Source organism: Astyanax mexicanus, chromosome 3 (genome assembly GCF_023375975.1).
Source record: "Astyanax mexicanus isolate ESR-SI-001 chromosome 3, AstMex3_surface, whole genome shotgun sequence".
NCBI classification, from domain to species: domain Eukaryota; kingdom Metazoa; phylum Chordata; class Actinopteri; order Characiformes; family Acestrorhamphidae; genus Astyanax; species Astyanax mexicanus.
In genome coordinates this window covers 315001-330934 of record NC_064410.1, presented here as the reverse complement: position 1 = coordinate 330934, position 15934 = coordinate 315001, and the positions used below count along the sequence as shown (strand labels likewise).

Here is a 15934-nt window from a genome sequence, read left to right as displayed (position 1 = left end):
CGCGCCCGCCCGCCCGCGTTCACCGGTAATCTCAACAAACTAACGGTGTGAATAAAGAGACCCCGCGAGCGGGCCGACCAGCCAGACTAACGCATCAGCTTTTACCTGACTTATTTATAAATAACTGCATTATTATTATTATTATTATTATTATTATTATTATTATTATTATTATTATTATTATTATTATTATTATTAAAAAAGGAGTTTCAATCAAAAAAGTTTTTTACATTTTCTATAATTTTTACTTTTTCCAATGATTTCTGCCCCTCACAATAAGAATTAAAAAAATTACTTGCTCAATTTTACTTCTTTTGTTTATTTTAGTGCAATTCTTGTCAATCACTTAACTACCAACTACCAACTCCAATGGTATAAAATGATGAAATGATTTTAAAATCCAAATGAAACTGTTCCAGTCATCTAGTTGTTAGTCGTTACCGACCACTTTTGCCGTTTTTGAATTATTTTTTACTATAATATTCCTGAATTCCTGGAACTTCTAAATTGGAATTTCAATATGCCCATTAAAGCGTACTGTCAATATGATAAGAAAACTCTGTCCACTGCATGAAAATATGTGACGTTTTATCTATGGTTTGAAGTGTTTGATAATAAAACATTTTGCCAAGCGATTTATCTTATAAGCCATCTAGTCATCTATCAAGTTTGAAGAGAAAAAAAATGTGTGAACACAAAGTGTGAGCTGAAACTCACCATTTATTGAAAGCTGTGAGCTCTTGATTTCAGCTGTCTTAGTAGTTTAGTCTGAATAGAGAAATGGCAGCAAAAATGTATTAGATAAGATAGAAAAATAAAAAGTAGATTTTTGTTAATAATTACAGATTAAAAATGTAATGTTCGCTTCTATTCAATACAGTAGACGCCATATATGTAAACTAGTTTAGTCCTGTTTTGAATGTAGTGTTGTTGGGATGTCTAAAACCAATATATTTACATATATTTGCTTCTGTACTATAAATTCATACAGTGTAGCCCCACCTATTAACTAACAGGGCATATTTAAACAGGGCCCATACAGTGTGATTGTAGCCAATCAGAACAGAATCCATTTACATAAATCTTTACATTCATTCTAATCATGAAGACAATTCTAAGGGATGAAGAATCTACACAAATCTATATACAAATGACCTAAGTGTACACTGAGATAAGATAAAGATAATATATATGTATATATAAAGATAAATGTGTAGTTTATACTTATTCACTCTGAGTGATTGAATGATTGGCTGAAGGGGGAGGAGGTGTTTTGGGTTCAAGAATTGCCTCATTTACCCACATTTACACCACTGATCTAAAGACACCCCACCTCCCCTCCCCCATCACAGCAGTTTGCATTTGTAACAGGATGGGTTTCAATGGGTTTCCACTCTCACACACACACTTCCTGTCTGTCTCACTGTCTGTTTGCATTATGTATGATTGTAGGCCGAATGCTGGGCTGGGTGGCTGCAGACGATGAGACGCAGCCTGTTTACGGCCACAGCAAAGACCATCTGGCTCATTCAAACACCTGGAAAAGACGCAATCCTTTAGTCAATGCTTTAAGTAGCACCAACGTGGTGAAACGCAATTAGCCAGCTGTTTATGTCAAGATAATTATCTGGTTGCATCCATAAGCAACAGTTCTGGTCACGGTTCAGGTAATGTGATCATTTGGAGAGGCCAACATCATGCAAATAATCAGATCTTTTATTTAACATTTGACTTTGCGATGTGCCACAGAATAGCCATGTTTGTAATACAACCCTCCAATAGTAAGAAAGAAAGAGAGTAATAGAGTATTACTTTATTTATATCATATTTACTTCTTTAATTTAATAGTAGCCAGTTTATTCCCAATAATTCATGGTTTGTTTCGTCATCTACAGGACTCTCCTTCCACTTCTTCCATTGCCATGTCTTTGTAACGTGTGCAGCATGTGGTTTGGCATTGTGTTGTTGAAAATGGATTAATTAATTTCTGCCATCATAGAAGTAAACTGACACAAGATAAAGAAGTACTGCATTATTACCATTTTTCACTGCATAACTCTTTTCTAATTCTTTTGAACCTTGAAATAGGTAAGGAACATCTACATTGGGTAAAAGCTCCTTAGACTCTAAAAGGCTTTTTACATATCTCTATTACAAACTTTTGGTGTTTTTTTTGTTTGTGAAACTATAGGTGGTTCTTCTATGGCATCACTCAAATTTAACCTATTTGAATAATCTCTAATTTTTATTTTCTACTAAATCAGTGTAAGGCTAATTCTTTACCATTCTTCTCAATTCTTCTCTGTTATTGACAGGCGGGGCTGCAAATTGACCATTGACCCCTGAATGCTCACTGCTTTTGTTGGAGTAGAGAGCTGTCTGGATCTTTCCATAACAGCTATAAATTTACAGTTGGCAGATTATAAGTGATGGCCCATCGTTTCTGTCTGGGGGTGGGGGGCTGCTCTACTGTTTCTCCTCTTCTTTTAATGTATTTCTTTCTGAAGGCCTTATTTCTCTATGGTAGCAGTTTGGGAAAACCACCATCAGAATCATTTTCTGGATTTAGAATTTGTTCAGTGAGTAAATAAATATCACTGTTGGTTTCTAAGAGCGCTGAGCAGTGGGAGTCCTTTCATGCAGCGTCTTCTTCTACCACTCGATCTCCTCTTTCTCGGAAGCAGAAAGAAAACAGTCAAAGCCCTTAAAAAGTGCTGTAGGGGAAGTGAGAAACATCGTTTTATCTCTGAGTTTCTGCTCAGCACAGGCTTTAGGCTGCTGTACACTACATTTGTCGTTGAATAGGCTCGAGTCTTTTGTTGGGGGGTTACAGTTCAATCGGTATATAGAGGAGACAGTTGAGTGTTGTAACGCCACCAGTTACCCTCGCAGGACATTATAGCAACAAGGATGCCTGAGTATCAGAGTTTTAGGCGCTCACCACTCTCCTGTGCTAACAAAAGAGTTTACACAGTTTTGTGTGAAACGCTGACTGTGAAAAACTTCTAGTAGAGATCAAGATTGCATATATAGGGTCAGTTTTCTATACAGGGATTAAGTTTAGTTGCAGTCCAAGACTAGGCTCAATCACTGTCCAGGGATTTCACACTTAAAGTTTAAAAGGCCAATAAGATCAACTTAAATGTTACTTGCTTTAATTTTCTGAAATATATGAATGACACAAGCAGAAAGAAAATGTTTAAAAATGCAATTTATTTATAAGTGAGTTTTTTTTTTTGGGGGGGGGAGGGGGGTTCTATGGAAATGCATGACCAATTTTAATTCATTTAATTAAACTAAATCATGCTTGCCTTTAAATTCTGTAATTCTGAAGGTACAACTCCTATTTTTATTTTTCTATTTATAAGATGGAAAGCTTTGGATTTTGGTCAGTTCTCATTGGTCCCCATTGGTTTCATCTGTCCACAAAAGTCAGGCTTTTTTAATCTACATTTTTACAAACTTTTTACAATCTTACCGTTCTGTTTTTGTGGTCCATGTCTTGCATTGTTGTCGCTGTATTTCTATATTTGTCTGTAAGTCTTTTACAAATTGTGTAAAATCCACACACTTTATTTTGACACTCCTGATGTTTGGTCGATCTCTCGAATGTTTTTCTCCTTTTTTCAGTTTCATAATAAATTATTTTCACAGCTCTTGTTCTTCTATATTCAGCTTTGCGCTGGGTATGGTCTCCATCAGCTGATCCGCGGCTGTTCCTGAGTGTCCCAGTCTTTTGGGAATGAATATTTACAGAGGTTTCACATGCTGTGTGCATGCACAATTGGAAAAGTGTCAGCAGTGGGTGAACTTTCTTCTACTTAAAGGGGTTTCCATAATCAATCTTGACATGCAGCGTATGAACAATACTTGAATTCAGAGCGTAAGTGTGTCACATGCAAAGACTGAGGTCACTGGAGTTACTTTTCCGAAATTTTACATTCACAGCTGTACGGAAAATATTAGCAAACCTCAAACTCTCACAGAGGAGCCTTTTTTTCACAGCACTGGGAGTCTGAGAGGTTAGTAGTGTGGTAAAATAAAACAAAAAAAACAACAGTCACTTTCTAAAGGAAAATCCTGTGATAAACAGGAAAGCGTCGCTCTCGGTCGGGGAAACGTTAACGCAGAGAAACCACACAGAAACCAAGCAAACCACCACTCAGCTCAACACCTCATTTATTCACTCAGTTGTTTAACAGTTGAGTATCGACTGAGTTTTCCCTCACAATGTGCATTTAACAACAAACAGCCAATGGCGGCACGTGGCGAGCAGCAGGCCCACTGATATACTGAACTGGTACAGGGCTTCTCAAGATAAACAGGCCAGTGCCGTAGTGTTCCACATAAACAACACGGAGAAATCTGGGGAGAAATCTGGACTTAAAACACCAATCAGAAATAAAAAATCCACTTTAATGGAGAAAAAGAAGAGGAGATTCAGTGATGAGCGCCTGGTCTTCAGCTCGAGTGTCGTCTTCCCAGAGGAGAAGAAAGGCCAGAAGATCCAGAAGAGAAACCATAGAGTGCAGTTCACCCTCTTCTCAATAATAAAGCAGATTATATTCCATCATTAAACACATTAAAAAAACATTACAAATAATAATAAAGCTTTTGATGACCATGCCAACATTCAGCGCACTGGAAAAAAGTACAATCCTGATCTGCTCTTAGTATACATTTACTGTATAAAAAAGCCTTCAAGTCAACAAGAAAAAACAAAGGACAGTTCATTGTTTAGGGACGGGGAGGGGGATGGGCGGGGGAACATCATCTGGGAACATCTGGGAACGTCTGGATCCAGGGCCGGGTGTGCTTTCTTTTAGGGATGCAGGAGGCACAGCAGTACAGGAGGGTTGGGTGGTTTATGTGGCGTAGCGTTTGGTCCACTGTTTGGCTATCCTGTCGTGTTCTGCTCTGTTGGTCAGGTACTGTGTGGCGATGCTTCCCACCAGAGGATCGGCTGTGAGGAGAGAGACACGAGAAGAGAGAGAGCACCACAGGCTCTTAGAGATAGAGATAGCTCACACAACACACACAAATACAGCCCCTAAAAAGATGCAAACTTAAACAAAAATCAATTTTGTCGAACAGTGTGCAGACAGTTTAAACGTTAGATATTTCAACTGTGGTTGGTGTGGCACAGTGGATAACACCACTACCTGCCCGTTGGAGGGAGAATGGGGTTCAATAATTCCAGGTCTGGGTGACTACAGAATGCTGATCTACACCAATACCCCAAAGTCCCAGGGCAAGACTCCCAACACTCCTAACACTACATTGGTCCACTGGCCCAAAGCCATCGGCTCTTTAATAGGAATAACCTTGAGTCAGATAAATGCTGTAAATGTAATGTAAATGTCAATAACTTGAATTTATTAATACTTATTAATACATCCATTAATGCAGTGCAGATTTGCAACAGATTCCAAAAAAGTTGGAAGTGGTTTTAATCAGGTGATACGAAAAGGTGATTCTAATCGTGATTTGGTACAAAAACTTTATCCACCAAACGTCTCTAAGAGTCTTTAATAAGCAGAAGTTGGGCAGAACAGGGTGAGACAGTTACTGAATCTGTATCTCACTCAACTGTGCAAAAAAGTGAGAGAGTGAAATGCACAAAAATATTAAAGTTTTTACTTCAAAATCTCACAAAATCAGGTTTGTTTGTGTTTAGTGTTTAACCTGGTAGATCCTGCATAAAAGCTTCACTTTCACACTTCAGTTCCTTACAGTTTTATAGGTCCGACAACTGAACCCTGTGGAACTCCACTGTTCACAATAACTACAGTTTCTGTATTAGTAATAACAGCACAATAATTAGCCTATAGGGTTTAAAGAGGCGTCATTTAGACTCTGTAGTTCACTACTTCCAATTCTACCACACTCCTGTTATTATAATCCTCTGTCTTAAACTTGTTTCAGCATCTCTCAGTAGATATAGTGCATTTACAAAATACAATAATCAATAATTTGCTAAGTGCAAAGGAGATGCAGCCCTTGATTATGGGTTTATAACATCTTTAAAAAGTCTTAAAAAATCTTTACCTGGGTGGAACTCGCAGGACTAACAGGACACAAATCGGGTCCCGGTGTCTGTGTTAACTCTGTGTTAAGAGGGGTTAAGGTTAAGCTATTTTATAGGCTCTGGGGGCCCAGAGCTTGTGAAGAGCTCGGGGTCATCCTGAAGAGTGCGGGTAAACAGACCCAAACTGTGAGAGAGCCTCTTCATCAACAGCCCCAGATCCTGAGATCCTGAGATCCTGAGATCCTCAGACCGGTCCTCCCTTGGAGGAATCCGCACCACTGACCGCTGGAGCATCACAATCAAAGCTGACCTGAGATCAGTGGCCGGGGGCGATGGAGTGATATGAGTAAGTAGCTGTTCTGTTCTGGGGTTAGAGGACGTGTCTCTTGAGCAGCACAGTGGCCACGGGGCTGGAGGATGAGTGTGCACCGTGCTCGTGAGTGTGCGCGGGTGTGCGAGAGTGTGTGCGAGAGTGTGTGCTATTAGGAAGGAAAGGCCTGTGAGGGTTAATTAACTGTCATTGCGCCCTCGCCCCCCTTTAATGAGCTGTGTCTCATTGATCTCTCCTGCTGAATAGCACCTTCAGGGGGCACGCTCAGCACCGCCGTGCACGGGGGGGGGGGGGGAGGGGCCGACTGCACCATTCAACCCTGCAGAACAGGCCTCGTGCACTATTAGTGAACGAGGAAATGGGGGTTTGTGTGTGTGTGTGTGTGTGTTTAAAAGGTATAAATGTCAGGGTCTGCTGTAAAATGGGCACCGCTGTGAAAGTGAGGCTGAACACTGCTCTGCTTTTACATGAGAGAAAAAAAAACAGGAAAAATCACCAGGATGTCGTCGATTGCGTAATTTTTAAAGGATAGGAATCAGGTGAAAAAGATCTGGATCACGGATTTATCACAAATATCAAAAACCTAACACGAGTTACTCCACAAGTTCACTATATAGAGGCTCTCAGGTTCTCTCTCACTCTCACTCTGCACTGGCTTTGATGCGGATTTCATTTTCCAGCAGGACTTGGCACACTGCCCACAAAAGTACCAAGTGGTCTTTTATAATATTCTAACTTTCTATCTAACTTTTTTTTATTGGCTGTAAGCTTCATAATCATCAACAGTAACATAAACAAATGCTTACAATACAGCTCTTTACTGCTATTTATAGGTTTATGTTTGAGTAAAATGAACATTGTTGTTTTATTCTATAAACTACAGACAACATTTCTCCCAAATTACAAATAAAAATATTCTCATTTAGAGCATTTATTTACAGAAAATGAGAAATGTCTGAAAGAATAAATAAAGATGCAGAGCTTTCAGACCTCAAATAATGCAAAGAAAACAAAAACAAGTTCATAGTGGAATAACCCTGATGTTTTTTAATCACAGTTTTAATTTCATGCATCTTGGCATCATGTTCTCCTCCACCAGTCTTACACACTGCTTTTGGATAACTTAATATATATATATATATATATATGTTATATGTTATATATTGTGTGTGGGTGGTGGTGTTTTAGGTAACTCTGGCACATTAACATTGATGTAGAAACTGAAATGTTAATGAATGTGCATTGTCTCTGTTAAATAAATACATTTAAAATAAAAAAAAAATAGAAAAAGACCCCACACTGCATAAAAACCAATATGTGTGTGTGTGTTTTCTGCTGTCCTGTTGCTTCTCTATTACAGTATATTACCTATGATAGGGGAGGAATTTCTCTTTATGACTCTGAATAACCGCAGTGATTTCACTCCAGCAGGAGATAGTCTCCATTACTGCGAGGCCGCCGGCTGCACCTTCAGCTAAACAATAATCATTGTTCTGGTGGCTGTGATGCGCCGGCACCGGTGGTGTATTTTATCCTGCCGCTCGCAGTGGAAACAGTGCCAGGAGCATCGTCTCGTCTCATTCGGAGGCAAGACGGGACTAATTTACCTCCTGCTATAATTGTGTGCGATGCTGGAAATGGGCCAGATAGCCGTCATTAGCGTCGCGTTTCCATAACCGTCCTCCTCGTCGCACGTCGATTAGCGTGTTGAGAGGAAGCTGATCTTTATTTACACAGATTGCCAGAAGCAGCAAGAAGAGCAATTCTGCCAAAACACACCGCAACACCAAGAACACCAAATATAGAATCTGCTGGTTCTCATGTTGCCGCCGCCTCTGCTAATGCTAATGCTAATTGGCCATGTCTGTGCCTTCAGCCGCCAACGCAAGGCGTGCATTATAATTATCATTAGGATCTGATATTAATGCATTCTTAACAGTCCTCCTGAGTTCCTGAGTTATGAGCTGAGGACTCTGGGATGCGTTTAGCTCTGAGAGGGAATTACACTGACCGTCCACTTTATTAAAAACACTTCCACTCACTGACCATTTCACCATTTCATGATTTTACGAGCTCCACTTACCGTGCCGAACACTGTATTAACAATTGGGTTTACAATTACAGAGCGCAGTTATTCTATATTCATCACGGCTCAGTTCCTGACCACAGGAACACTTACTGACCAGCCATTATATACATTATATACATACAGCCAATCACTGTCAAAACATCAGTAAACACTAATGCAGTAACAGAAGGAGCAGCTCTGTAATTATTCAGAAGCTGAATAATAAAGACCTGAAGGGTAATTAATAGAGTATGACTACAAATAGACTATGGGTTGGGCAATACTGATCAAACTGAGAAAACTATATCATCTGAAAATTCACTATATGGACAAAAGTATTGTATCATCATAAAAACAAATACATTTTCGGGTGCACTGCTTGTTTATCTTGGTAATCGAAAAAAACACAGGCGCGCCACTGACTCGTTCATCAACAGTCAGACGTTCATCGCTATCTCGGTAACACAGGCGCTGTGCCGAGCCGAGCGCTCCTTCACAGCGTCAACCAGCAGCTCAGTTTTCTCTGCTGAGAAGCGCAGAAGTGCTGCACCATTAAAATAGCAACACGCACCTGACTTTTAAAGCGAATGTAAGGCAAGATTAATCAAAAGAGAATTAGTACATGCACTTAGCACGTTTCCAGATGCAAGCAAGGTGTACTTCTCCCATCGTTACGATAGCAAAGACACAGGAACTCCATATGTAAAAATAAACTGACACAGATAGAGTGTACTAGTACTGACAGACTAAAAATATAAAGCCAAAAACTCCTAGAACAATTGAATATATCTATCTATCTATCTATCTATCTATCTATCTATCTATCTATCTATCTTTGTGATGAAACTAAATGCTGATGATATCTATCTGTTTCTCAATCTGTAATCTATTACAGTAATGACAAAACACTGTAATTACGCTATAGAGAATATTTTGCTCAGCCCCGTTCTACTCTGCACAGAGTCTACAGTAGTGAACTGTTGTGTGAACGTATACTTGAGCTGCAACTAATGATTATTTTAGTAGTCGTCTAATCTGACAATTATTTTTTCGATTAGTCGATTAGTCAACGATTATTTCTGCCATGTTCTCCATCACTAAAAATGATAGAAACTGCAGAAAATGAGATTTAAATGGAATTTGAATGTCTGAATGTTGTTTGATCGTGGAAAATTCTGATATGTAGTGATTAAATATGTAATCTGTTGTGTTTGGGCACTTTTGGAGACACAGACTAAGCTGATTGTAAACTGTGTGAGGAAACCATATCGACATTGTGGATTATATCCGCCCTAACGTATACACAGCTCTCACAGCGCTGAACACACGGCCTCTGGCTGTAAAGACAAGCTCTGGTTTGTGCAGCACTGAGAGAGTTCTCTGCAGTGGAGAGGAAAACTCTGCATCAGGAGGTTTATCTTTCACTGATTCAGCCAAGAAAACTCTCCCATCTGATTACTCCATCTCCAACTGGATTAAAGAAACTGTATTAAATTAATTCAACAATTAAATGATTATAAACTGAGAGCTGAATTGTGTTTAGTTGGAGGGATCAGTTGTCTGAGATCTAGTGTCTGAGTGGCCGCTGCTCACTATAGGCTTCTGGAAGGTCACTGAGTGTGAACAGGAACAGCAGTGTAAGCAGCTTTCTGTCAGAAAACAGTGAAAGAAGCACTGCACTGGGATCAGAAAGCTCTGGATTCTCTCAGTTCAGACTCGACCCGTTTCTCTCAGACCCGCCGGAGCAGGAGCCTGATCAGCATTTACATCCCAGATCAGCTGAACAGAATTTCTGGAGCCGTAAAACAGATTAAAGCCACAAATCAGGGATTTGAGAAACAGAGCGGCGGCTCGGCTCTGAACTGGGGGGTGTTGTTCTCTTTGTTTAACAGTCTGATCTCTGAATATTTTTAGGTTTTTCATTTTAATTAATGAATATATATTTTATGCATGCTCCTTTTTTATTCCATTTTTTGTTTGTTTTACAAATTGCATCCCTCAGGTGGTTGAGTTAATTAATCTTGTTATTATTTATTAATACAATCTTAATGTTCATATTCGACTCATATTTTCACCTTTTCTGTTTTTAATTCCTTTAAAAATAATTCTAAATCTAAATTACATTTGTTATTTATTATATGTTTTACTATGGGTTGGGCAATACTGATGAAACTGAGAAAACTATATAGGTTCCGAAAATTCACTATATGGACAAAAGTATTGTATCATTGTAAAAATACCAAATTTCTAGCGCATTACTATCTTGGTAATGGAAAACACAGGCACGCCACTGATTTAAACCCTGTCAACAGTCAGACAAGTCACTTTTTACAGCATTGTGAACTGTATGTAAATCATAATCAGTATGATCTGCTCTTGGGAGAACAGTAGTGACAGGAAAACACTGCACTGTTCTAGTGGTTACTCAACACTAATGGTGGTCAAATCTCGTGATAGTGAATTTCCTCACAGTAAACAGATCTACAGTTTGTGAGGCTTTAAACCTGCTGGAACTCTGTTTTTATTACAGAAAAAGCTCTGTAGACTGGATGTTCAATATAAGTTGTGTTTATTTGGTGTTAATTTGGGCAGAATTTATCACTATTTGCTATATTTGTTCAGAAACGTTTGATTTCCTTAATTTGCCTTTTTACACACAAATAAACTGTTCTATTAAGGTCTAAACGGTTGATCAAGATCAGGTTTTAAGTGTTTTAGCACAGAGGAGCTTCTTACCAGGGTTGCAGTCTGTCAGCAGGGAGCAGATGGACAGCAGGACCTTGGAGATGGTGAGGGCGGGGCTCCAGTTGTCCTTCAGGATGTCCAGACAGATCACGCCCTGACTGTTGATGTTGCAGTGGTAGATTCTCGTACGGAACGTCACCTGGAGGAGAAACACACACCTTTAGATTTTTAATCAGAGGAGAATAACTGCCTAAAGCAGGTCTGTTAATCTGGATACAATCAGAACTTCAGGGAGAACTGCTGCCACTATGATCAGGAGTTCGAATCCTGGTCATGCAGCTTGCCATCAGCTGCCGGAGCCCTGAGAGAGCACAGTTGGCTCTCTCTTGCTCTCTCTGGGTGGGTACAGTACAGTAGATGGTGCTCTCTCTTTCCTCTCATCACTGCTAGGGTGAGTTGGATCAGCACAAGGCTGCGTCTGTGAGCTGATGTATCAGAACCGAGTCGCTGCGCTTTCCTCCGAGCGTTAGCGCTGCTGTGATGCTACTCGGCTAAAGAGGTTCAAAAGGAGGCGGAGTCTGACTTCACATGTATCAGAGGAGGCGTGTGCTGGTCTTCTTAACCCTCCTGGTGTTCGAGCATCACTAGTAATACAGTAGTAGTGGTGGGGGTGAAATAAGATATATAAATAGAAATAAACAGAAATAAGATATATCAATATAAAAGAGTGGGAGACACTATATGTACAGTTCATAATATCATCAGGAGATGTGGAGAAGTGAAGCCCTGTTGATGCAGCGCTGAGCCGCTGTGGTTCGATCCTGCTGAGAGATTCTGTTCCAAACACAGGAGGACAATAAAAACAACCCAGCACGACTCCTGCTCCCTCATAAAGAGAGAGAGAGAGAGAGAGAGAGAGAGAGAGAGAGAGAGAGAGGGGGGGGTCAGGATAAGGTTGAGAGAGTGGGGAGAGAAAAATAAAAAAGGAGGGAATATGAATAAAGAAGGAAGAGAGAAAGAGAGTGAACAGGGAAGATAATGAAAGAAGAAGTGGGAAAAGAAACTAAAGAAGGCGAAAGAAAACAGGAACAGAGAGACAGAGAGAGAGAGAGACAGAGAGAGAGAGAGAGAGAGAGCACTAGTAGATATAAAAAGGAGAGGGGAGGAGAAAGAGGCTAAAGGAATAGAAGAGCTAAAGACAGGAAGAGAGAGAGAACAAGGAGGAGAGGACAAGGAAAGGTAATTAGAGAGAGAATGGAAAAGAGAGGAGAAAGAGGGAAAGGAGAAAGATAATAAATGAGAGAAAAGGATGAAGAGAGAGGAGAAAGAAGGACAATAATGAAAAGGGAAGGGAAATAGATGAGAGGAAAAGAGAGAGAGAGAATGAGCGGTGATGGATAGACAGAGATAGGGAAATGGGTATAAAATAAAATAAAAAGGAGGTGCAGAAGAGGAAAACAATAAAAAGAAAAGAGAGAGAAAGGCCTGTTGTGCACCTGCTTTTGATGAATTACGTCTGATCAACATCGGATCAATATCTGATCAACACACACTCACACACTTACACACTTACAGACTCACACACTTACAGACTTACACACTCACACACTTACACACTCACACACTTACACACTTACAGACTTACAGACTCACACACTTACAGACTTACACACTTACACACTTACAGACTTACAGACTCACACACTTACAGACTTACACACTCACACACTTACACACTCACACACTTACACACTCACACACTTACACACTTACAGACTTACAGACTCACACACTTACAGACTTACACACTTACACACTTACAGACTTACAGACTCACACACTTACACACTTACACACTCACACACTTACACACTCACACACTTACACACTTACACACTTACAGACTTACAGACTCACACACTTACACACTTACACACTCACACACTTACAGACTTACACACTTACACACTTACAGACTTACAGACTCACACACTTACACACTTACACACTCACACACTTACACACTCACACACTTACACACTTACACACTTACAGACTCACACACTCACACACTTACACACTCACACACTTACACACTCACACACTTACACACTTACAGACTTACAGACTCACACACTTACAGACTTACAGACTTACACACTTACAGACTTACAGACTCACACACTTACACACTCACACACTTACAGACTTACAGACTTACACACTTACACACTTACACACTCACACACTCACACACTTACAGACTTACAGACTCACACACTTACAGACTTACAGACTTACACACTTACACACTTACACACTCACACACTCACACACTTACAGACTTACAGACTTACACACTCACACACTTACACACATACAGACTCACACACTTACACACTTACAGACTCACACACTTACACACTTACACACTCACACACTTACAGACTTACAGACTTACACACTCACACACTTACACACATACAGACTCACACACTTACACACTTACAGACTTACACACTCACACACTTACACACTCACACACTTACACACTTACAGACTCACACACTTACACACTCACACACTTACAGACTTACACACTCACACACTTACACACTTACACACTCACACACTCACACACTTACAGACTTACACACTTACAGACTTACAGACTTACACACTCACACACTTACAGACTTACAGACTTACACACTTACAGACTTACAGACTCACACACTTACACACTCACACACTTACAGACTTACAGACTTACACACTTACAGACTCACACACTCACACACTTACAGACTTACAGACTTACACACTCACACACTTACAGACTTACAGACTTACAGACTTACAGACTCACACACTTACAGACTTACAGACTTACACACTCACACACTTACACACTTACAGACTCACACACTCACACACTTACACACTTACAGACTCACACACTTACAGACTTACAGACTTACACACTCACACACTTACACACTTACAGACTCACACACTCACACACTTACACACTTACACACTTACACACTTACAGACTCACACACTTACACACTTACAGACTCACACACTTACACACTTACAGACTCACACACTCACACACTTACAGACTTACACACTTACAGACTTACACACTTACAGACTCACACACTTACAGACTTACAGACTTACACACTTACAGACTTACAGACTCACACACTTACACACTCACACACTTACAGACTTACACACTCACACACTTACACACTTACAGACTCACACACTCACACACTTACACACTTACAGACTCACACACTTACAGACTTACAGACTTACACACTCACACACTTACACACTCACACACTCACACACTTACACACTTACACACTTACAGACTCACACACTTACAGACTTACAGACTTACACACTCACACACTTACACACTTACACACTCACACACTCACACACTTACACACTCACACACTTACACACTTACAGACTCACACACTTACAGACTTACACACTCACACACTTACACACTTACACACTCACACACTTACACACTTACAGACTCACACACTTACAGACTTACACACTTACAGACTTACACACTCACACACTTACACACTTACACACTCACACACTTACACACTCACACACTCACACACTTACACACTTACAGACTCACACACTTACAGACTTACAGACTTACACACTCACACACTTACACACTTACACACTCACACACTCACACACTTACACACTCACACACTTACACACTTACAGACTCACACACTTACAGACTTACACACTCACACACTTACACACTTACACACTCACACACTTACACACTTACAGACTCACACACTCACACACTTACACACTTACAGACTTACAGACTTACACACTCACACACTTACACACTCACACACTTACACACTCACACACTTACACACTCACACACTTACACACTTACACACTCACACACTTACACACTTACACACTTACAGACTCACACACTTACAGACTTACACACTCACACACTTACACACTCACACACTTACACACTTACACACTTACAGACTCACACACTTACACACTTACACACTTACACACTCACACACTTACACACTTACACACTTACAGACTCACACACTTACACACTTACACACTTACACACTCACACACTTACACACTCACACACTTACACACTTACACACTTACAGACTCACACACTTACACACTTACACACTTACACACTCACACACTTACACACTCACACACTTACACACTTACACACTTACAGACTCACACACTTACACACTTACACACTTACAGACTCACACACTTACACACTTACACACTTACACACTCACACACTTACACACTCACACACTTACACACTTACAGACTCACACACTTACAGACTTACACACTCACACACTTACACACTCACACACTTACAGACTTACAGACTAACACACTCACACACTTACACACTCACACACTTACACACTCACACACTTACACACTCACACACTTACACACTCACACACTCACACACTTACACACTTACACACTCACACACTTTCACACTCACACACTCACACACTTACACACTTACACACTCACACACTTACACACTCACACACTTACACACTCACACACTTTCACACTCACACACTCACACACTTACACACTTACACACTTTCACACTCACACACTCACACACTTACACACTTACACACTTACAGACTTACACACTCACACACTTACACACTCACACACTTACACACTCACACACTCACACACTTACACACTTACA

General features: G+C 40.2%; 1 protein-coding gene across 1 annotated transcript in view; it reads right to left on the bottom strand.

Moving 5' to 3' along the window:
* Window positions 1-4162: 4162 nt before the first annotated feature.
* Window positions 4163-15934, bottom strand: part of LOC103025132 (ubiquitin-conjugating enzyme E2 E2) — a 42466-nt gene continuing 30694 nt past the window's right edge. Inside the window, exons 5-6 of the mRNA XM_022665701.2 lie at window positions 11164-11311; window positions 4163-4963 (exon numbers count right to left, since the gene is read on the bottom strand). Of these exons, the coding sequence (XP_022521422.1) occupies window positions 4866-4963; window positions 11164-11311 (246 nt within the window). The 3' untranslated portion in view covers window positions 4163-4865. The remainder of the gene's footprint in view (window positions 4964-11163; window positions 11312-15934) is intronic.